The sequence below is a fragment of the Lontra canadensis genome, unplaced genomic scaffold (assembly GCF_010015895.1).
Source record: "Lontra canadensis isolate GAN:19392208 unplaced genomic scaffold, GSC_riverotter_1.0 scaffold97, whole genome shotgun sequence".
Classification (NCBI taxonomy): Eukaryota; Metazoa; Chordata; class Mammalia; order Carnivora; family Mustelidae; genus Lontra; species Lontra canadensis.
In genome coordinates, this window is record NW_022631091.1 from 7,230,612 (window position 1) to 7,254,826 (window position 24,215).

A 24,215-nucleotide genomic window follows, 5' to 3' on the forward strand; every position below is an offset into this window, starting at 1 on the left:
GGGCGGGGGGAGGGAGGGCCGGACGGGCTGCGGGGCTGACGGGGGCGGTTCCCCTCCCGCCAGAGGAGAAGGTTCTGGAGGCCTAGGCCGCGGCGACTGCACAGCAGAGTGACAGCCACAAGCACCCCAGAACCATGCCCTCAGACGGGCTCGGACGGCCGCCTACGTGCGTCTCCCCAGAACCGAGAGTAATACGGAAAGAGATGTTGAACGCGGTAACTGGGATCAAGACTATGAAGTAAGATTCTACGGGTTACTTGCCTTGTGAATTACGCTTCACTCACTCATTTTTAACCAATTTCAAAATAACCTAGTTTTAACAAAGGAAAACAACAGAATTGCTATAAATGGATAAAATAACTCCCAAGTGTTAGGAAAAATAAAAATGAGTTTTCTAAAATTTTGCTCCTCCAACACTGTGCTGGGAAAAGGATGTGCATCTGTGGTCGGGGCGTGGACATCCCCACGTGGAGCCCGGAGCCCAGCCCAGTCCTCAGCACTACATCTCTCGGCAGGAGAGGAACAGGGGATGGGACGGCTCGCGTAGAATTTCCCGGGGCCTGTCCAGGCCGGCCTGAGAGGCTCGGCCGCGGGTGGATTGCGTGTTGTCAGCCGTCCCCTGTCTGGAACCGTCCTGGAAACATCCTGACTCTCCTGGGGCCCCAGAAAGACCCGGTTCTGGAACGTTGGAGGAAAGACACCTGCCGCCCATCCCCAGGACAGCCATTTGTGTCTGTGGAATTCGTGGGGGACCCTGAGGACCCCCCTCTGCTGGGAGAAAAGGCCCAGAAGCCAACCTGTGGGCAGAGCCCCCCAGTCACCAAGCAAAACCAGGGCATGTGGTCAGGAGGCCGGTGGGCTGCGCTGCCACTGCTCTGTGTCCACCCCACAAAGTCGGTTAGGAAACGAACCCCAGGTTACTTTTTATTGAAGAACATTCTGTTTCAGCTTTACCGCGTTCTGTGCAGAAGTGCTGGACGCCGACTCCAGTCGTCCAGCAAGGGGACCCTTGGGAGGCGCAGGGAGCTCCCAGGCGTGCGTGTGGCGGAGCAGAGCCGTGGAGGAAGGGACGCAAATCCCGGTGGGGCTGGGAGCAGGACCCCTGGCTGCCCGCGCAGCCCCCTCACGTCCGCGGTCAGTTCTCAGCTCCGGACAGCTGCAGGTTTCCATCCAGGCTGACCGTGGCGAGCTGCAATCGAAAGCAGGACGTCGTGTGCTTCCGTCCCTCTCCAGAGGGGAGAGCCCTGCACACTTACAGTGTGGGTTCCGCTCACTGGGGACTTTCTAGAGCACAGAACAAAGTGCATTAGCAAGAGTGGCAGCACCACGCCGATGGCTGACGACTGTGAACCACGTGTCACGGCTGTTCTAAGGCCAGCGACTGCCACGTGCCCGGAAGACCACACGACGGCCTGTGTAAGCCTCTGCCAGCTCTCAGCCACGCGTGGGAGCCACGGAGCCCCAGCCCTCCGGCTTCCCGCCACTCCACTCCCTTCCCCGGGCGGAGGGCGGCTCACTCACTGGGCCGAGGTGGGGGCTCCTCAGACAAGGAGCCAGGCCCCTTCCCTGCTCCTTTGTCCCCGGGGCCAGCTGGCAAAGCCCACTTCTGAGCTCAGGAGGGAACGTGGACTGTGGCCCACGCGCTCTCACGCCGCACGTCAGGTGGCCTCAGCTGTCTGCCGCACGTGCACCGAAGGCTGGCTGGCCACAGCGACGCTGCCTCGCGTTCTGCGTTTTGAAACATTACACGCATCACCACTTGGACGTTGTCCACTGTGACTTCAAACCCCATCAATTTCCTCTTCTTGCCCGAAGAAGCCAGCGCGACCCTGACCCGTCCAATGTCCAAAACCAGGACGGCTCTTTGAATCTGCTGCTGGTCCAGACGCGTAATCGGCCCCAGGGCCTCGCGCTGCCGTGGCTTCGCCCTGCGGGGCCACCTCCCAGCGTGACCTTCCCACCGTGTGCCCACGGCCACCACACCTGGGGCCTCACACCCTCCTGGAGCTGCATGACCTCACCCCCATAGCCCCTCGTCCCCCTTGCAAGCGTCAGCAATCCAGTGTTACCGTCAGGAATCGGGACGAGACCCACGAGGTCAGAGGCCTGTGGTCTTGCGGGGTGCCCCCCCACATCTGCGCCCCTGTGGGCCTGGAAATGCTCTCGGAGTCCATGCCACCACCAGGCACGGTTGCCTTGAGGGCGTGAGGGGCAGGCGTGCTCCCGAAGCTAGTCCTTCCCTCCCGCCCCTCCCTCCCCTCCCCTCTGCGCGGTTCTTGCCGCTGCGGTACTGCGGCTCGGTACCCGTGTGACGCCTGAGCCGAGGCCGCGTCCCTCTCTTCAGCCACACGTCGCCGTAGCGCCCTCCATCAGGGACACGGGGGCCCACTGAGCCCACTGGCCGGGTAAAGAAGATGACATCACAAGCAGCAATGTGTACATTTGATTTTTAAGAGCCTCTGCCTTAGAAACGGTAGAAGATCCGTAGGAAAATAGTCAGTAGGCAATGACCTCACCGCTTCTGTCCACAGAGCTAGATGTTCTAAAAACCGCTGGCCAAGAGGAAGACAGGACAGCAGGACACAGATCCCCGACTCCAGGGGCACAACCCTTTCCTGGGATCATTCCCCAGGTCACACCTGGAGAAGCAGGTGACAGACAGCAGACAGCTGTGGAGGCTGCATCCCACCCATCCATCCATCCACCCCAGAGCACAGTCCAGGGGGCAGCTGGCACTGCACGGTGCGGTGGGGGAGCTGCGAAGACCGGGGCCCAGCAGAGATGCTGCATGGACACAGCCCAGGCTGCCCCGATGAGGGCCTCACCGTTGTCTGGCTCAGCCTGTGCTCCAGAAACATCCCAGCAACCCTGGGAGCCTGTCTAGCCTGGGCTGTAAGACAAAGCACCGGATCGGACGGCTGGTGAACCAGTGAGGTGTGTTGCCCACAGGCTGGGACCCAGGAGACCAAGGCGGGAGGCACAGTGGGTTCCAGGGGCTCCATCCTCACCTGGGGAAGACGGCATTCTGAAGCTCTTTCTGGGGCACAAAGCCGGCCCCTGAGGGTTCCACATCATGACTGGGTCACCTGCCAAAGGCCCCCCTCCTCACACCAATGCATCCTGTCCGTTGCAGAGCCCAGTCAGGGTTTGGGGTGGCGAGGAATCACACTGACCGCTAGCCAGTGAGGCACGCAGGAGAAAGCAATGCACCTGAGAGTGCGTGCAGAGACCGACGCTTGCCACAGACATCCGCTCGGCCGTCCCCGTGAGTGCGTACCAGCCGGGCTTTGTGACCCCAGCGACGCACGGGCTTGGCCCACACACGGCGGGTGCTGTGCCCGCAGCTCCCCGGGTGTCCGCACCTCGTGCTCCCTCGGGAAACCTATCCCCAGATCACCTCGGCTTTCCTAACACCATCATTTTTCTTCTTTTCTTAGATATTGACAGGTTCAAGACGTCCCAATAATATCTTAAGTGATCACCAATCTATCAACAACTTCTTGGGTGACATGTTTACGTTGATTGACACGGATGGGTCTTTGCTATCCTAAGCGATTCAGCGAATCAAAAACGAGAAATGCAGAAATAACAAAAGCACCATTTCTGAGTGTTTCTAGCACAGCACCATGCCGTGTGGCGCATGTCTCTATGGATACAGACAGCGATATCGGGCTGACACGGACACCCTGCCTCGGAAGACCCGAGCACAGGCATCTCGGATTCCATGATGGATTACGATGGTAGACCCTTACAGGGTTTCCGGGTGCAGATCACAAACACGGGCTTGGAGTCAGACATTTTCTACCACGTGTCTGCCGTACAGTGTGGAGTAAGTCACGTTCCTCTACCTCCGTCCGGGAGACGTACTGGGGTGACATTACCCTCCCAGAGTGAGAAGGCCTGTATCTGCTCATGGGTGTCAAGCACCCACCAGAACCAGACGTGAAGGAGAAATGACGATGAGGTATTTTTCACCGTGTCCTGGGAAATGAGGGTCAGTGTCACCCGGATGTACTGAACACAGCGTGAAACAACTACGCTCTGGCTTAGAATGTGCGCGAGCCTAACGGTGTGCTACCTGCCTGAACCAAGACCCCATCTGAGCTCCCCATCTGTGGTGGAACGGGCAGGACGCGGAGCCGGGCAGGCCCGGGAGGGACAAGACAGGAGGTCAAGGGTGAATCCAGACATGTGTAAACCGCTAACGGTGTAAAAATGCAAGTGCTCGTATCTGTGCAGCATAACAAATAGCAGGAGGACAAGGGGAGATGGAGAGGAGAAGGGAGTTGAGGGAAATTGCAAGGGGAGGTGAACCATGAGAGACTGTGGACTCTGAAAAACAGTCTGAGGGTTTTGAAGGGGCAGGGGGTGGGAGGTTGGGGGAGCCTGGTGGTGGGTATTATGGAGGCACGGACTGCACGGAGCCCTGGATATGGTGCACAAACAATGAATTCTGTTACGCTGAAAAGAAATTAAAAAAAAAAAAATGCAAGTGCTCGCACCCAACACACCCACCCTGGAGCAGGGCTCCCAGCAGGTCCGGACCGTGTCCCTCCGGCCCCAAAAAGGGACCGAGACCAAGGGGTCACCTTACAGCTGCCAGCACGCCTGAAAGACACCACTCTGGAAAACAGGAAACCATCTTCTGTGCCGATAACCAAACGGGCTCCAAAGGGTAAAGGCAGAACACTGTACTCACCGTTCCAACCACAGAAATCTGCGGCGGTTCCCCCACTTGAGGACCTTGTCCTCCGAAGGAGAAGCTGCTGACAACGCGTCCACTGCGAGCCCATGTGACGTCAGCACACGCTGACCCCACGTGGGCCACCCGCCGCCACACACAGCCACGGCATGTTTCCAAATCGTGTCCGTTATCTTTATGAACCGTGATTCTGGCTTCCGTCCCTGCACCGCCGGGTGTATTTCTAGATAGCTGAGGGTCCCAGCTAAAGCATGGAACGAGTAAAACTGGCTTATTCTGACAGATTGCTTAAAATGATGGAGAACACTACAAAAAATAAGGCTCTTTTAACTCTGTACTCCTCCGCAAAATGTACGATCGAGTTCATTCATGCAACAAACGCGAATTAAATGCTCTTTAGTTAATTAAATGCCCAGCACTGCTGCAGGGCTCTGCGGGTCGGGCAGCTGAGCTACCAAACTGATCGGAAGGCAACTCAGACCCGCACAAATCAGAGCTCTCACCCAGGACCACGCGCTCCCAGTGGCTCTCGGGACACAGCCGTCCAGACGCACAGGGAGGGCTGGGAGGCCTGAGACAACCCAGCAGCGCCTCCTCCCCGCGGTCTCAGAGTCAGGCCCAGGCTCAGGCCCCCGGGCAAGCAGTCCCATCAGGAGGCCCCCCCACCTTCGACCTCAGCTAGATGCCAAGCTTGCGTGGCGTGCTCTAGGGAGCCGTGACTCACAGAACCACGGGCCGCAGACCTGTCCACCACGTGCAGCTCTAACCGAAGGCATCCTGCGGACAGTAGCACTGAGGCCAAGACTGTCTCTCCAGGAAACACCATGAGTCCACCCAGCAGGCCGTGGGCACCGCCACACTAACAGGGAGCAGTCCGGGTTATCTGCCATCGTCCCTTTCCCTGGAGTGTCCCCTGGTGCTCCTGGTAACTGCGAGAGAAACAGGCCTGAACATCCTCCTTCCCGGCATTAAACTCGTCTCCTGTGGCAGACGTTCCACTGGAGAAGCAGCCAACAAGCAGGTGACGCGTTTTGAGACCTTTGTGCCATGAAGGACGCGCGATGGGGGGCGGGACACAGACGGGAGCGAGTGGGGCGCTGCCTGAAACCGCTCAGAGTTCCCTCTGAGGACACAGTTTGTGAGCCGAGATCTGAAGCCGAAGCAACCATTCACGAGGTTTCTGGAAAACCACTGTGACTCGTCAGGAGAATGGTAAGTGCAAAAGTCCTACGTGGGAAAGCCTGGTGTGAAACAGAAACAAGGAGAGAGTGGAAAGACGTGCCCTTGCGGACGGGGCCTGCCGCACGGAGAAGTGGCTGGAGGAGGCTGGGAAGTGGGCAGGGCTGGAGCTCTGCTCCCCTGCAGGAGGAGGCAACACCATCGTGGTAAGAACGACATCTGGTTTGTGTTCTAGGAAGGCCATCCGGGTGCAGGGTGGGGAAGAGGGGGTCCAGGCGAGAGGTGGGGGAGGGGACTAAGGACTAAGGTGTTAGAAAGCTTGGCGAGAGGCGGGGGGACCGGCCTCACCACCAAAACTACGGCCACGAGGACACGGCCCCACCTCCACAAGCTGTTTCCAAGTGCGCGGCCAAGGGTCCTTCTGTTTGAAGGGATTTCTATACACGGAAACAGATGCAGCCCCACGTGCCCCTTCCCAGGGCTCCCCCAGAACAGGGTGCGTGTTGGGGGTGGGGGAGAAGGAGCAGACGGGGCACGAGCAACAGCTGCTGAAGCCAGGAGGCCCGGGGGACCCATGCGACGCCGAAGGGAGGCGCGAACTTCTCCGTAACCAAGCACTGGGAGCTGTGAAGCGTGTGGGCAGGTCCCCAGGGACGGGTCACCCTCCCGTCCAGCCCAGGCTAGAAACGCCCCGTGAACAGAACGCTCTCCTCCAAGCCACGCGATGCTCTCTGTGTGAAGCCCTCTATGACACTGGGCTGAAATCAGTCTTTCTGGAACTTCCAACACCGGGCCCAAGGCAGTGACGTGCAGGCGGAGGAGAGAGGTGGGCTCCTCCGCCGGATCCTGCTCTACAGGCTTCGGGACAGCCATCCCGCCTTCCACAAGCGAAGGTTCCCGGCCTCTGGGTCCTTCTGAAACCACAAGGAGAGATTTTCCCTAAAACGAGGTCTTTTCCCAACCATTCTTCTGTCCCCACATCCAGGTTTATTTAGCTTGGCTGCAGGGCTCTGCCGCTCCGTGAGGGGCGCCCAGTTTCCGGTCCGCGCACGCCTGCCGTACACACAGCCCAGCTCCCACACGCTGAAAACCATGTGTGAGCCCTGCTGGTGCGCAGGGATCCCCCTCGATCCGTTTTCCTCTTCAAGTCTGTCGTCTTCTTTAAAAACCAGTTACACAGAAACGCCAGAGTTCTTCGACAAATGCCAAAGTTCGTGGGTAAAAGTTTGATAATAAACAGGATACTTATTTATATCCCAAACTGCTTATGAGTGATGAAAGGAAAAATACCGCCTTTACGAAAAAGAAGCCTGATTTACGGTATCTTGGCCAAGTTAGAAACGTCCGCAAGATGACCCAAACGAGCCGCAGTCACGCTGCTGCTGATGGGAGGCCCCACCCCTGCGGCCGTCCAGACGAGACAGCGACCGATCGCAGAGAACAGACGTCAGGCGAGAACCGACCTGTGGCCTTAAGAAAGGACGGGGTGTCAAGGAGCACAAAGAAAGCCGGAGGAACTGTCCAGTTGGGAGAAGCTGGGAAGACACGCAAACACGTGAAATCATCATCCTGGGATGGGAGCGGTTATGAGGGATTTGTAATGTGAGCTGGGCGCGAACCACGGATGGGATGTGTCCACATTACATTCCCTGACCTTTATAACCACCGTCCGTGTTCGTAAAAGGAGGTCACTGTTCTTAGGAAATGCATCCTAATGCGTTCAGACATAAAGGGGAAATTTCTCCAACACACCGGTCATGGTTTCGAAAAACAAATTTGTATACACACAATCCAACAGAAACATATGCAAGCCATATGTATGATTTAAAATTTTCTAGAAGTCACACTAAAAATAAAAACAGAAGATTTAATTTTGATATTTCACTTAACCCAGTATATAAAAATATTATTTCAGCATGTAATCAATATAAAATTAATGAAAGAATTCATATCACTGTACCAAGCCTTTAAAATCTGATGTGTTTTACATTTACAGATCGTCTCAATTTGGACGAGCCAAATTTCAAGGGCTGAGTAGCTACATGCAGAGAAATTAAGAAAGAAGAGAGGGATAAACAGTAAGTTAATTAAAAATAATGTAAAATATGCTAAAAAGAAATAAAAAATTAAAAAATAAATAAAAAATAAAATGGGGATCACTGTACTGTTCCAGACAATAAAGTAAATGTTTCTTACCTCATCAAAAAAATATAATAATAGTAATATAAAATAAAATTGTTATTAATCTTGGTAAAAACTATAAAGAATGTTCAGGCATTATTCTTATAATTTTCCTATAAGTTTCAAACAACATGACAATTTTAAAGTTATAATAAAAATTAAGTAACAATAAATTATGGTTAAAGAACACAATTTCATGCCAGTACATTTTAAGTCTTAGTGAATGAACAAGTTCTAGAAAGGAATCTTCCCAAAATGAATCTAAGACATTATTTAAAGCCAGAAAAATCCTTCCATGTGGTAGCAGCTCCTAAGCCTTTTGCTCTCCGTACCCCTTCATGCTCTTAAAACTTACTACTGAGAACCACAAAGACCTTTTGTTTACGGGGTTATATCCACCAATATTTAGCAAATTATAATTAAAACTGAGAATTTAAAAACACATTTATACCCGAATTCATCCAACAGTGGTAAGTCCATTACGTTTTTACATAAATAACCTGTTTTACGGAAAATAACTCTATTTTCCAAAACAATAGTAAGTCCCGTGAGACGAGCACGGTGACCTCATCAATGTCTCACCCGGGGGAAGGCGGCGCGTCCTCCCACGCACAGGCCACCTGTCGCTCTGGGCGGCGCCCGCCTGGGCAAGGACCGTCCGTCACTGTCCTTCCGGCGCCCGCACTAACCCTGTGGGACGCTGCTCCGGACCGGGGGAGCGTGTGTCCTGGAGGCCGCGGTCGTGGGATCTGAACTGCCCGTGCGTTCTGTCCCGCGAGGCCACGGTCCCCCCCACCCCCCGCGCCCGCTCCTGCACAACCACGGTCGTCGCACGGAGAACGCCACATGCTGGGCGCCACGGGCCTCCAGCGCGGACACGGGACACCGCGCGGCATCAGAGCTGCACGGCCTGCCCCAGCCGTAGGCCGCAGGACGTCAGCTCTCGCTTAGAAAGCTTTTGGCAAAAGCCACCGCGCATCGTGACGAAAGTGATGAACAAAGACTCCACGGCGCCGGCAAAACGGCGACAGCGAGCGTCACGGGTAACGCGGGGGACAGAGCGTCCCGGCCTGGGGACACCGGGGTGCTGTCCGCACCTACTCGGCCCGGTGCCCAAAGCCCCGACGACAGCAATACGGCAAGAGTGAGACCCAATGATGTGCGTGTTGCCGGGGAAGAAAACGCTCCGTCTCCGCGGATGACACGACTGTCTGTGGAGAAAATCCCGAGACTACAAAAAAAACAAAAAACAACAACAAAAAAACAAATCCACAAAAAACAAGCCACAAAAAGCAACCCCTAGCACGTGACCAAAGTCACATCACACAGAATCCCACCTCATCTCGTACGTGGATACTTGAGGAAACCAAAGTCAGAAACGGCATCTTTTACAATTAAAGAAAACTATATACCAGATACACCTTGCTAAAGCCTGTGCGGTGCGAGCGACGGCACGCAGACAAAGGCAACCGAACGCCAGCATAGGGAGGACACACCTATCCACGCGTCGGCAGACTCATCACGGGGACCCGGTGCCACACGTAGCCCCTGCCGCCCCCGCCCCACGCCCTCCTGCCTTCCATGCACACCGGAGCGGAGCTTCCGCGGGTCCCCGGGGCAGGAGCTGCCGCATCCTGAGGACAGTTTTCGTACGAATCCCTGGCTGCCATATGCCCTGAGTGCCGAGACCTCGTGGTGTGCACTGCCTCTGCCCCGAGACGGCCGGCATTGACCTCCAGCTCTCTGCTGTTCCTCGTGCGCCAAGGTGAGCAGACGGGTAACCGTGCGCAGCGGGAAGGTCATCCTTCTGGCTTTAAATAAGGTCATCCTAGGACACGCTCCCAACTGGCCAGGGTTGGCACGGACTCACTGAAATCCCGTGTGTGAATTCTTCCCCCTGAATTAACAGGCGTACAGAGTTTTCCCATCCGAAGTGGCAGAGGACACGAGAGCATGAAGGTGAGACCCTTGTGAGCATGAGGCCAACGTGTCTCTGTCCAGCCGGGTGCTCCCTTCATCGGTACAGAAGCTCTGACGTCCTCCTCCGGCGGGGAGCACAGAGGGGCACAGAGCACGTACAGTGAGCCCTCAGCGGTGAGCCGACAGGAGTCATCCAGTATCACAGGCAATAAAGAACAGGCTTAACATTTTGTGTTAATTGCTAATTTCAGGGCAAGTGGAAGAATTTACTGGAATTTAAAATACAAAGAATTTAAAGAATCTTAGATACAAGGAATTGTCAATCTCTTGCAGAAGTGGGTGAAGGGTTCACAACAGCAGCTTTCAGGCTGAAATCAGTAGCTGAATGTTCTTTAGGACGTCCCGTCTCGTGGCCTCTCACGGGCTCCGGCACGGCTCTAAGGCCGAGGTGACCCCTGGGCGTGCACAGCGGTCTAGTCACATGGCACACACCCGACTCATGAAACTGCCTTCCCGGGGGACCTGGGGCACCGCTTCCAGCCCACGGAACGGCTCTGCAAAGTCAACATCTCATCTCAGTGGAGAACAGAGCTCCAGCTAATCAGCTCCAGAAGCAGGCAAGGGCCTATATTTTTGTTAGAAATAAACACTGTTGTCATGATGATTGCTTAAAATTTTCAAGAAAGCAATCCAGAACACAGTGATCCGAAGCGGCGCTGAGTCCTGAAGTCGTGGCCCGATGACATCAAGGCACGGCGCTCGGGGAGCCCTGCCTGGGATTCAGAGCCCGCAGCAGCCCTGCGGCCCCAGTGAGCCCAGCACGGGTTCCTACTCACAAGCACCTTATTCCGAAAGGTCGGTCTCTGCGCTGGAACTAATTCCAGAGCAATCATCAAGAAGAAACTTAAAAGAGACTTTAAAACGTGAACTATTGCTTCTAGAAGAGTGTCTGATGTCCACCATGAATTCCACCTACACTAAGCGTCTTGTAGACCGGCAGAAGGTCCACTGATGATTTCTGAAAGGGAACTGGTCCAGGCCTGCAGATCCCTCTGCCCCGGGGTTGCCTCAAGCCAAAGGGTCCCTTAGCAAACCGTGTAGTGGCCGCGGAGGACCCGAGGACAGCACCACAGAGACCACCAGAGCATGGGCTGTGCACGCCGTGGGGGACACGTCGACACCCCCGCCCCCATGTGCAACCCCCCTGGGGACCGGCCCGTGAACAACCCATCCTTGACACCCCGCTCCGTGTGCTTCCCCACTCGGGATCAGCCTGTGGTCGCAGGCTCCCGTCCACATCCAAGCAGCTCAGCCCTCGGTGATGAGAGCGCACTGGCAAATCCTTATTTTAAATGTGATTCACTGTTGAAACATGTGAGCAGAGGCCAGAACTGTCATCGGGGCTCATGTGACATGTAAACACAGGACCCTCTGCTGTTCTTTCTCCAGTCGTGGTTTTAGGAAAAGCACTTTGAAGTTGCGTCTCTGGGTCACTGCGGTGGTTGCGTATTTCTTCCCTCCCCACCTCGCTCCCTCCTTCCTCCTTCGCTTTCCTTCCTTCCTTCCTTCCTCTCTTCCTTTTCTCCGTCCCTTCCCTCTACTCCTTCCTTCTCTGCCTTCCTTCCTCCCTCCCTTCCCTCCTCCCTCCCTTCCCCTGGAAGGAGGGACTTCAGTTTCCATTTCAGGCCTCTTTTCTTCTTTAACAGTGATGCTGAGCCTTCGTTGGAAACTCCTAACTCGTTCTTGACAGCATCCTCTGGCCGAGTCTAACCTCCTCCGCGTGCGGCGGCTGGACAAGCTGGCTCGTCTGAACGAACACCAGGTTCCACGACAGTATTGTGCCTCTGCGGTCACGTGTCAAGAGAGGACAGAGTTGGGGTCACGATACGTGGCTTCTTCAGCTGTCTCTAGTTCTTATGTTACAGTAAAATCATTTTGCAATTCTACTTCGAGTTGCTGTAGTTTATTCTACTGTTTATTTCATTTTCTGGATGCCCACGGCCCGTGAAAATCGGGTCGTGTGGGGCTTCCCCTCTGAGAGTGCAGGGCAGCTGCTGGCTTGGGCAGTTCCCCTCACAGACGGGAGTCGTGGAAAGCCGGCACGGAGCAAGCGTGGGGCTTCTGCCTCCGAGTCTGACGTGCTTGTCCTGGAGATCCCAAGGGAGGTTCCCGTGTTGCCTGAGCACCACGCGGCCTTAGGAGCCTTGACACACACACGTGGAAGTGGCCATGCAGGGTTCCCGAGGGCGCGTGGTGGGTGGGACCCACGTGTAGGCCTCGCCTGGCTGGGCCACATGGTTAAGACACTGGCCTCGGTTCACCTCTGAACACATCCACGTGACTGTCAGTGGGTGGGGACAGGACACGGGACAGAGGGCCAGCCTGGGCACACGGAAACTCCTTGCAGGTGGTGCGCACCCCCATCACCCGGCGTGCATAAATGCCAACAGTCACGTTTCACTGGAAAGTATTAAATTCTCACTTAAGGATCCCTGCCTCGTCCTCCGGTACTTCTCACCAGAGCCCCTTTCTGCACTTTTCTTCACTGATACGATCTTTCCTCCCTGTTTCTCCTGCCTGATCCTGGATACCGTCCCACCACCTGCCACCAGGCATCAGTGCATGAGAATAACTGGCAGGCGGGGAGTTTGCCGGGACAAATGTTGTACACAGAGCGCCTCGAGTCCCTTTAGAATCCATTCCTGAGAATTGACTGCGTCCCCACTTCTGATACAGAATTGTCAAAATTCAGCAGATGCGTATCTTCAATGGCAAATAACCTGTACCCCCCCAGCTCGACACATGTGATCAGAGCCTTGACCGCCATGGGAGCCTCCACACCTGCTCCGGCCCAAGCTCCCCAGATGGCAGGATGTGGCTGTGCTCTTGGGGACGGCGGCACTGCTGTGAGCGGGGAGCCTGCCGATGAGAGCCCGTCCTGGGGTGTGTGGTCCTGACACTAGGAGTTGCACCGCAGAGCCCAGAAGTGGGCCAGACAGGAAGTACGGGTCTTGGTGAGAGGGCAGATGCCGGAACGTGCTATAAGCCTCGCCACACTCTGGGTCCAGGAACAGAAAAACCAGCTTCCTGATACCCCTCTAGCTCCAAACACTGTCGCTCCAGTCCCACTAAAATGGAACAGGAACAAACAAATTTTAATCCTCTGAACCCACAAACCAATCACCGAGAGGAACGCTCTTTCCCAGCTAAGGAAATCCCAAGTCCATGCACCTGAGGCTGGAACATTAACCCCAGCAGCCGGTCTCCCCATGGAAGAGGGGGAACCAGACCTTGACTGCTCCGAGGCGACTGATGAAGCCCACTTGAGCGTCCAGACCTGGGACGGAGCTGTGAAGGATCCGGAGCTCACGCTGTCCAGCGCCGGCAGCCGTGACCTGCAAGAGGGTGCCCGGAAAGCAGGTTACGCAGTGACCGTGACCACTCAAGTCCTGGAGATTGAGGCACTGCCGGCTGGACGGCCAGCACAACGGGCTAAACTGCATGCCCTGTCCAAGCCCTCACCCTCAGCGAAGACAAGCGAGTCAACCTCCACAGGCCTCTCAGTGCGCCTTTGCTCCTGTGCACACACACGGGGCCGTCCACAAGGAGAGGGGCCTCCTTACTGCCGCGGGAAAAGCTATCAACAACAAATAAGATACTAAAACTCCTCGCAGCCATCTGGCTTCCAAGGGAAGTAGCAATTCTGCACAGTAAGGGACCCCAGAAAGGAGACAACCCCATAGTGCGGGGAAATCATCTTGCAGATGAGGCTGCCAAGACTCCAGCCAGCGAGGACACAGACAGAGCCCCTCCTTGGCGATGGCACGGACACCCCTGGGAGAAGTCGCTCCACCCAGTTACATGGACAAAAATGGGCCACGGCTGAGGGGCCCACCCTGACGAAAAAGGGATGATGGGTGATGCCAGACGGGCACATCTTCATCCCAACAACAGGAGGGCATCTAGTCAAGGAACACCACCGGCTCACCCACCTGGGGAAAACGGCAGCAGCCCCCCCGCCCCGCGCCAAGGAGCTCTCCTGCATCCGCCAGCCGCCAGCAGCCAGCACCGTGCCGAGCAACCAGCACGCAATGCACAACCTGCGCCAGACACAACGCTCGGCCTGCGCCATGGCCCCACCAGGAGTCCAGGGGAGGAGGGGAGCAGCCCCGCTCGGAGATCTGGACATGATGCAGACGGGCAGCCGAGGAGGGGCCCTGACATCTCCTGGTGATAACGTGCACGTACTCTGGATGGGTCCAGGCCTTCCTGACCAGGACGGAGCAAAGTCGGAAGTAGCCAAAGTCCTCATGTGGGAGGTCGGGCCCCGGTTCGGCCTGCCATCGACCACGCAGAGTGACGACAGGCCCGCATGTGTAGGAGACGACGTACAGGTCTTGACCGTCTCTCAGCATCACCTGGAGGCTCTGCATTGCCCACCGGCCCCGATGCTCAGGGAAAGGAGAGCAAAGGAACCACACCCTCAAGGAGACCCTGGCAAAGTCTGCTCGGGGACTAACCTCCCACGGCCAGACCCGCCGCCCTGCATGCCCGCTGCACCCCTGGGATGCTAGGTTTCTCCCCTTTCAGATTAGTGTGTGGACGGCCTCCCCCATGCCTAGAGAGCCTTCCTGGAAACGTACATCACACTGAGGATAAAAAAAATAAAAAGACAACTTCAGGCCCTGGGGCCACTCTGAATAAACGACAAAGGTGACCACCGAGAGCCCCGATCTCCTCAGGGCCCCAGGTGCACTCCTTCCAGCTGGAGACTCAGTCCAGGTCAAAGACTGGAAAAGGGACCCCCGCAAACCACAGTGGACAGGACCCCACACTGTTTTCTAACCACCCCCACTGCCCTGAAGGTCTCCGGTGTCCCTCTGCGGGTCCTCCACTCCAGAGCAAACAAAGCCCATCACCCGGACGAGGAGCCACACCAGTGAAAGTCCCGCCAAACCCCGCAGGCCCACTCTGGCTTCGCCTTCAGTGAGACCCCACGATGGACGGACACCTACGCGCTGCGGTGCCTAGTTCCCACCGGCACGGCACCCCTCCTCCTGGGGGTCGGACTCCACACTGTTGCACCTTTGACTGGACTTCTCCCCAGAGACTTCCCATTGTTACCGTTTATTAGGTGACCCTACGGCGCTCTACTGCCCTTACCTGTCCCCAGGTTTTACCTGCTGTCGGGCTGCCACGATGGCACCCCCTAAGGCCGTGGCCCCACCACGGCCGGCCGCCTGCTGTCTGCTCCCGGGCGTGCTGCAGCACGGTCTTCCCGACCCCGGGCAGTCCTGGCCTTCCGTGACCCGGTGCACTGGTCCTCCTCATGGCCTTCAGCTTGCCCGACCCAGCGGGGGGCAGACACCCCCCACGACAACCCTGCACGCTCGTCAGTCTCTCCCCCGTCTCTGTCCTCCCTGGGAGCGACGTCCCACTTACATGCAAGACCTCCTGGTCGCCCCCGACGCTCCCTCACGGCCATTCCCTTTTCGTGAGCCTGAGGCTGTGTCGGGAGCGCCCTGGGTGCCGCCGACGTCAGCCCCTGGCCCGGTGCCGGGGCTAATGTGACAGCGCACAGTGGACGTTCAGCCTCCCTGAGCCCGGCCTGGCCTGACAGCGCCAGCCCGATCCGCCGGCTTCCCACTCCTCCGAAACCGGCTGGCGGCCGCGCAGCAGGAAACTTGTCTCTGCGCTGACCGGCCGGGGGTGTCCGAGGAGCCCTAACCCAGCGGCAGGAGGGAGTCGGTCCCGGTGGGAAGCCCTCCGGCAGACAACTGGGTGGGATCCCCACGGGCCGGCCCCTCCTCACAGCAGCACGTGGTCCTCGTGCTCAGAGTGCCCTGACCAGGTAATGACCGCACAGACCGCAGAGACCGGACGCCTCAGTCCTTCCTTACGGTCACCCCGAGGAAATGAAGACGACGACCTTAAACTCGGTGTCTGGAGGGGACTCAAAGGGGATGAGAAGGGAAATCTGCCTTCTAAGGTGGCCGGCCAATGCAGCAGGGGGATCCCAGTCCCGGTGCCAGGGCCATTCTAGGTGGTCCCTCCTGCCCCCTGGCCGCAGCCGCCAAGAAGTGGCACAGACACGGAGTAAGAGCGTTTAAACGCCCTCCTTTGTCTGTGCTCGGGGCTCGGACCTTGGGAGACGACTCTCCTCTGAGCCGGCCAGCGTTACACAAACCTCCCTCCTCCGGGGTCTCCCGGGGCCGCTCACCTCTTCCGTCAGGACGGAAGAACCAGTCCAGGTTCCGTGACAGGATGAGCAGGAGCCCTGGTCAGCACCGCGGCCACAGCCGTCAGGACCTGAGCAGAGGACGCAGCTGGCCATGCCCAGAGAGTGAGAGCAGACGTTTTGGGACGCTGTGTTTCCGCTTGCACTTGCTCCTCAAACAACGTGGGGCCTAGGGACGCCAAGCCCTGCGCGTCAGAACGCCACACGTAACCTCTGGCGCCTCGAAACCGTAACAACCGAGAGCCTGCCGTCGGGCAGAAGCCCTCCTGGCGCACGGTCTGCGCGCCACACACCTTACACCCGAGCGTTCACGGCAGAGCAGCGCGTGGCATCAGAGGCCAGACGAGCACTGAGTCAGCACCTTGTGGGTTTGAATCCAGAGGTCGCCCTGCAGCCCTCAGCACCCGTCCAGCGCACACGGGGTCACCAAGGCAGCCTCGCAGCTGCACACGCGCTCGTGTACGCACACTTCGTGTGACACAAAATGAAGGCCACGTACACAGTCACAGAAACCACCATGCTCGCGCGCACACATGCACACTCACGCGCACTCGGAGTCCTGCGCTGTCCCAGGCCTCTGTGCGGAAGAAAGCGACTGCAGAACCACAGAATCACCAAGTTCCACCACCAAATTTTAGAGAGAGGAAAACCGGGGCTCCAGCAGTGTAACGTGGGATGACGTGGCGAACACACAGGCTCTGGCGTTATTAGGTCTCTGCAGGAGGTAACTGCCAAGTTCTGTACGGACAAGGGACGTGCACTGCGAGGACGCGTGACTCCGCCACCCGAACGCCCAGCTGCACGCGTGCGGTGACCGCACTCCGGGCCCTGGGCAGCCCCAAGTTAACAGAACAGGGACTTGCGCACAAAAGCCAGGAAAAGTGAAGACGTGGAAAAACCGAACAAAATGGATTTACTTGCACAGGAGGGAGGCAGGAAATGGAGAGGACTCAAAGGGGCCAACCCAGAACAGATACGACAGAGGTTTAAACGTGATCTTATCAATAACCTCATCCAATGGGGGCATCTGGGTGGCTCCATCGGTGAAGCGTCTGCCTTCGGCTCAGGTCGTGATCCCAGGATCCGGGGATGAAGCCCCGCGTCAGACCTGAGTGGCCCCTTCCCGTGCTCGTGCTCCCTCTCTCTCTCACTCTCACTCAAATAAATAAATAAAATCTTTCAAAAAATTAATAATCTCATCAAATGGAACCACAGAACACACCAACTGAAAGGCAGAGACAGTCAAATGGGTTAAGAGAATGAAACAAAACCTAGTATCTATGAGAAATGCACTGAAAATTAATGACCCAAGCGGGTTAAAAGGAAACAGAACAGGAAACACCGTCCTAACAGTAATCAAGAGAGAGCTGGAGTGGCTCCCTTCGTATCAAAGCACACTTCACAAGCGAAGAAAGCCAGAGAGCAGAGCCATCCTGCCCTAACAAGCAAGCTTCCACACGCTTGCAGCAAACAAGCCGGCATTACGGGGAGAAGGAGGGAACCCACAGTTCTGGACGGACGGACCGCGAGACCGCTCTTGCCGGCTGATAAAGACACAACGAGCGACGGACACCTGCCTACACAGACGTTGCACCCCACCCGCCCCCAGCAGACTTGGGCCGTGAACCCCGGTTCGGTGGCTTCAGGCCACACTGTGCCTGGTCTCCACATGTCATTAAAGGACAGATCTCAGGGGCACCAGGCTGGCTCAGTGGGTTAAGCTGCAGGGTCCTGGGATCGAGCCCCGCATTGGGCTCTCTGCTCAGCGGGGAGCCGGCTTCCCCCCGTCTCTCTCTGCCTGCCTCTCTGCCTACTTGTGATCTCTGTCAAATAAATAAATAAAATCTTTAAAAAAAAAAAAAAAAGGACAGATCTCAGGAAAGTCCCCACACACTTAGGGACAGAACAGGACATGTTTGGATAACCCACAGATCAGTGTGGAAATCAAAGGAGACTAGAAAGTGTCTTGAACTAAATGAGCGCATCCAAACAGGGGGACGCGTGCACGGCGGGATCTGGAGGGAGCGCACAGCACCCTGCCCCGTGGCCGACGAGGACCAGTGACAGGGGTTGGGGGGGCACTGGCAGGGCAGGCCTGGAAACAAGGGCCCCAGAAGGAAGCATCCGTGCCATCTGCTAGAGGCGAAGGAAGGCAGGGAGGGCACCAGAGAAGACATGAGGCGGTGTGGGATGGACTGGACCACAGGTGGTGGCGGTGAGCACCGTGTGGGTGGAGGACGGCCCTGCGCTTGGCAGGCGCGTGTGGACTGGGGACGTGAAGGGGGAGAGTGCATGTGGCAGGGCTGTCTGCGGAAGGGTGGTCAGAGGGCAGGAAAGGCTGCACGCGCTGAGATGACAGTGAACTTTCCTGTGGAAAACCTGCACTCACTGCGCGGTCCACCGCAGCCACCAGAGTGGCCATGACTCCCTCCATTCCGGAGAGGGCAACATGGGGACCGTCACAGACTCAAAACAGAAACCGGAACAGAGCCTGTGGAGTGGCAGGTGCTGGGGGAGGGGGAGGTCCAGTCAGTCTCTCTGCACCGAGGGGACCCCATGAGCTTCTCCCACACAAACCAGCCTCTGCTGACGGGGACACAGCACCAGCTGACCAAACGGATTTTCCACTGAAAACGTCAAGTACGATTTAAAAACAAACCATCATATTCAAGAGTGGAAGGGGCGAGCACAGACCTACTTCCTCACGACAGAGCAAAGGGAGAGAGAGACTATTGAAACAAGCAGGGAAACAAAACCCTTTTTCCTTTCAACATGGTTTTTAAGGACTGAGTATAATCAAAATACATTATTTTCTTATTTTAAAATTTAAAGTCCAAACCATGAAGATAAGATTTATCAAGCTCACTGTTTGGCTTAATTTGGTGATGATCCCTGAGTCCACATGTGAAGGAGTTTGAAGGAGTCACCCAGGCCAAAGTGGGGGTGGGGGCAGGGTGGGGGCGGGGCAGGGGCTGGGGCATGGGGGGAGGAGTTGAGAGAGAACCCGATTGCCGGAGAACTTCAGAAGAGCCATGTGTGAGACACGACTTCGCAGCTCACTACAAAGACCACGAGGCCTCCGCAGCCCAGGGCCCCTGTGTCCACTCCTATCCACAGGGCACCCGGTGCTGGACAGGTGAGTAGCTCTTCCTGTCCCGGGCGGTCATGGTGGGCACCACGAGGACCAGACACACGGACAAAAAGGCAGAGGGCAGCCGGCGTGGTGCCTGCACTCCGGCCTGCGTGTCAACACGGTGCACACGGCTGGAGCCTGGTGTCCTGGGCGTGGCCTGAGCGCATGCAGCCCCCCAGCCTGAGGACACCACGGCTGCCACCTGCTCCCCAGCCTGGTTCTCCGGTCCCGACTCTCGCCACAGTCCGCGTCGTGCCTCACAGCCCAAGACGCAGAGGGGAGGCTGGGGAGGCGGGAGGACACCCAAGGACTCCCACACGTGGAAGAGCCCCTGACGGCACTGCCGTCCGGCCCCGCGACCGCCGCGGCCCACGCTCTCTCCTGCTCACCCGAAGCCCGCACGTTTCGTGAACTGCTGGAGTGTTTTCTGCAACCATCACAGGCGTGTTAATGAACGGTCTATTTGAGTTCCGCGCTCAAAAACAGAAGAGGAAAGGCCATTCTCCACGAAGCATTCGTAAGGCAACAATCCCAGAGAGGTGCTCTGCTTGGAGAAGAGAAAGCCAGCGCTGTCTGCCCCCCGACCCCCGCTTACTGCTCCCAGCGGCTGGAGAGCCAGTGTCCCCAGCAGCAGGTGTCAGCAGCCAGCAGAGATGCAGGCGCCCCCTCCCCATGAGCACAGCGCGGACACTGACTGCTCTGTTTCTACCGGGACATGAAGGCCGATTCTTAAAGGCAAGGTCTATTTTTTTTTTTTTTTGGTAAAAATTTATACTAAGATGAAACTTCACTCTCCATCAGTCATCAAGGAGACGGACCTTTAATATTCAGTTCCACGTGATGACCTAAATTAGAAACACTGGCGTGAACTGATACTCTAAGTAAGACAGAACACTGGGGACCCTGGTCTACTTCTGTTTATTGTAAGGGGGTCGGTCACTAACTTTCATCTACTAAAAACACCTCACCGGATACTAAAAGTCTAAAATTCGTATTTATTTCCTTCCTGACTTTAAACGGTGAAGAAACGATTTCCCTCCACGGTATGTGTTCACGAATTGCACAACCGCTAGAACGTTCTGGAGACAACCGCTAGAAGCCATCCACTTCCTGGAACGGGCCGTCGCAAGGACCTCAGCGTTAAGAAGCGAGTTCTGCAGACCTAGCACCGTTTTCCCATTTGCTGACGGCATCGGTTCCGTTGTTACGTCTATTACTGATCTTTCTTCAATAGCCTGGTTCTGTCCGAGGCCGGCCGCACACGGAGAGGGGCCCTTCCATCAGTGACAAACGGAAGAAACGTTCTGTAATCTCCACAGCAAGACCCCAATCACGCTACAACGCTCAGCGTCATCGGAAGACCGCTGGAGAACACCCAGCTCTGTCTGGGCAGAACCGACCGCCGGGGGGCACAGGCGTCTCCTCTGGCTGGGGGGCCCCAGCAGGTGTCCGGGCTCCACCGTGACCTCCTGCCTCCCCGGAGAAGGCGCCTGCAACGTCCGTGCTCGTGGCCCCTGAGCGGATCCTCCCTGCGCTCCCGGCCTTCGAACAGGCTACACAAGAAGAAAATCTAGAACGGTTCCGATGATGACCTCTGTCCTGCCATTCGCCGAGACGAGCGCGTGCTCCCCGCCAGGACCTACAGACGTGATTCTGTAGTTTCACCTCACACGGCAACGGGCTTGGGGGTCAGGGCTTCGCCCTGAGTTAGAGCGGTGTGCAACGCACACACCTCCCGTCCAGAGGACAAACAGCTCCGCCAGATGGCCGTCCTTCTCCCGACACAGCTGAGAGAGGGAGCAGGCCACACAGTGCCGGGGTCATGACCTCAAGCCCACACCCCACCACTCTGCCTTGCAGGGCTCAGGAAGCTTCCTCCTAAAAGGCAGCGATGTCTGTGACCGGACGCAGAATGACGTCTCCACGGAGAAGGGGAAGATGTGTCCCGTTTAATGAACGGTAGATGTCTTCAGCGCCGCTTTCGTGACCTTCAAATCCTGAGCCGAGTGCAGGCCACGAACTCCCAGAAGCCACCATGCACGCCACTTTCTCAAAGACTGAGCTACGGTTAAGGCCATGCGGGACTGTTGTCGGGCTTTTGTGTCAGCTGTGGTGGCAGAAGAGCTCCGCCAGCTACCGCGGTCTCAGCTCTGCGTGCGCCCCGCGGGCAGCCCCTGCACGGCGGGCTTGACCCCACGTGGCGCCCAGACCCCCGCCTTACCTGGACCACATCCTCGTGCCCCGCAACTGCAGATCTCCAGAGGGGCCACGGGAAGGAAGGACTCAGCATCATGCCTTTTCACGCTCATCTCCACAGCAATGCTGGAGATTGGCGGTTCATTCTGACTCTTTAAAATTACAATTCAATTTGTTAAAGACTCTGATATTAAGATCTAGTTTCCTTAAGCTCATTCAATATCTATTTATTATATTTAGAAATTGAGTAAATGTTAATATTCACAAGCAAAGTACCTTCCTTTTGTGTTAAAGCTACTCATGATGAACAGATTAAAAATCTTCAGGCAATGAATTAAGTTTATGAGGGTTTTGGAGTGCAGTGGGGTGGGGGATGGGAGGGCCTGGTGGTAGGTATTAAGGAGGGCATGTATAGCATGGAGCACTGGGTGTGCTGCATAAACAATAAATCTTGGAACACTGAAAAAATTAAATTAAATTAAAAAATAAAAAAATAAAATTGTCAAGATTCATTTCAAATACATTCAAGATATATATAATATATATGAATGTATAATACTTTAAATGAAAAAAAAAAACTTAAAAAGCAAAATGCTCCCAATTCTCAAAAATCTAAGAAAGTAGACTTAAATATGCTGAATCTCAACTTCTCTTAAAAATTCAAATGCTGCAATTTCCAGGTCATAGGGAAGCTCCATTTTTAATTTTTTGAGGCTCTCCACACTGTTTCCCAAAGTGGCTGCATCAACTTGCATTCCCACCAGCAGTGTAGGAAGGTTCCCCTTTCTCCACATTCTCTCCAACACTTATTGTTTCCTGTCTTGCTAATTTTGGCCATTCTAACTGGTGTAAGGTGGTATCTCAATGTGGTTTTGATTTGAATCTCCCTGATGGCTAGTGATGATGAACATTTTTTCATGTGTTTGTTAGCCATTTGTATGTCTTCTTTGGAGAAGTGCCTGTTCATGTCTTCTGCCCATTTTTTGACATGATTATCTGTTTTTTGAGTGCTGAGTTTGAGGAGATCTTTATAGATCTTGGATATCAGCCCTTTGTAGTGTCATTTGCAAATATCTTCTCCCATTCCATGGGTTGCCTCTTTGTTTTGCTGGATGATTCCTGTGCTGTGCACAAGGTTTTTTGTTTTGTTTTTTTTTTGCCAAAAAAAAGTTTATTTTGTCTCAAAACTGTAATATCAAATAAAAAGTGACATCTAATAAATTATTAATGCAAAGGCAAAAAAGACGAACTTACATGATATCCCTACATGATTACTTGGAGATAAAATTTTTTATGCTGTAATTTCTAATTTTTTGCTCTTTTTCTCACCATTAACTTTAACATTAATTCTGTTCATATGAATATGCTCTATTCTTACATTTGCTAAGCCATCAGCTATAATGAAGGAGTAGAGAAGAAATTTTGCACCATATGGGGAAAGATCAGTTACAAAGTCAGAAGTCATAGGGAAATTAGGATTCCCTCAAAGTTAGGTCCAGAGCTTTGAACTTTTCCCCCTAACTGCATGATGATATATATGCTTTCTTTTTTCCAAGTGGGCATTCCTATGCTATTATTTTCCATTTTCCTTTTATTTTTATGAACTGATTGATACTTTGAGTACAAAGGCTAGGTCTTGAAAGAACCTCCTCTCTGTGGCAGTTGGAACTCTCAGAAGATGTCCCTGTTCCCACAAAATAAACCTATTCCTATTCGGTTGATTTTCTGAAACACATACTGTAAATATTTACTATCATTAATATCATCACTGGGAGGCTCAGTCTGTTTGGACTGATACACAAACAGAGGTTCAACTGTGATCACTGATCTTACTGAGTCATATGAAAACACAAACAATTTTCATTTTTTAATCCAAGTTAAAAGCACAAAGGAGATACACGAGATACACAGGTTTATACACGGATATTGCCTTATTGTTAATTGTTTCCTCATTGTTTTTGTATTCTTTTCCTTTCTTCTTTTGCTCTTTTTGCTTGTGATTGATTACCTTCTTTAGTAGTATGCTTGATTTTTTCTTTTTATTTTTTGTGTATCTGTTATAAGTTTGATTTGAGGTTAGCATGAAGTTATATATAACATTTTAAGTATGTAATGATCTATCTGCATTATGTTGATGGGCACTTGAGCAGAAACTTTTGATCTTGATAAAGTCCCAAAAGTTCATTTTTGCTTTTGTTTCCCCAAAGATACAGATGGAGTGAAAAGAAGGGCCATCTGCACCCCAATGTTCATAGCAGCAATGGCCACGGTCGCCAAACTGTGGAAAGAACCAAGATGCCCTTCAACGGACTAATGGATAAGGAAGATGTGGTCCATATACACTACGGAGTACAATGCCTCCATCAGAAAGGATGAAGACCCAACTTTTGTAGCAACATGGACGGGACTGGAGGAGATTATGCTGAGTGAAATAAGTCAAGCAGAGAGAGTCAGTTATCATATGGTTTCACTTACTGTGGAGCATAAGGAATAACACAGAAGACATGGGGAGATGGAGAGGAGAAGGGAGTTGGGGGAAATGGGAGGGGGAGACGAACCATGAGAGACTGTGGACTCTGAGAAACAAACTGAGGGTTTTGGAGGGGAGAGGGATGGGGGGGTTGGGTGAGTCTGGTGGTGGGGATTAAGGAGGGCACAGACTGCAT

General features: G+C 54.8%; 1 protein-coding gene across 1 annotated transcript in view; it reads right to left on the minus strand.

Moving 5' to 3' along the window:
- Nucleotides 1–1,135: 1,135 nt before the first annotated feature.
- Nucleotides 1,136–24,215, minus strand: part of WDR27 (WD repeat domain 27) — an 84,672-nt gene continuing 61,592 nt past the window's right edge. The window contains exon 25 of the mRNA XM_032837249.1: nt 1,136–1,189. Coding sequence (XP_032693140.1) covers nt 1,136–1,189 — 54 coding nt within the window. The remainder of the gene's footprint in view (nt 1,190–24,215) is intronic.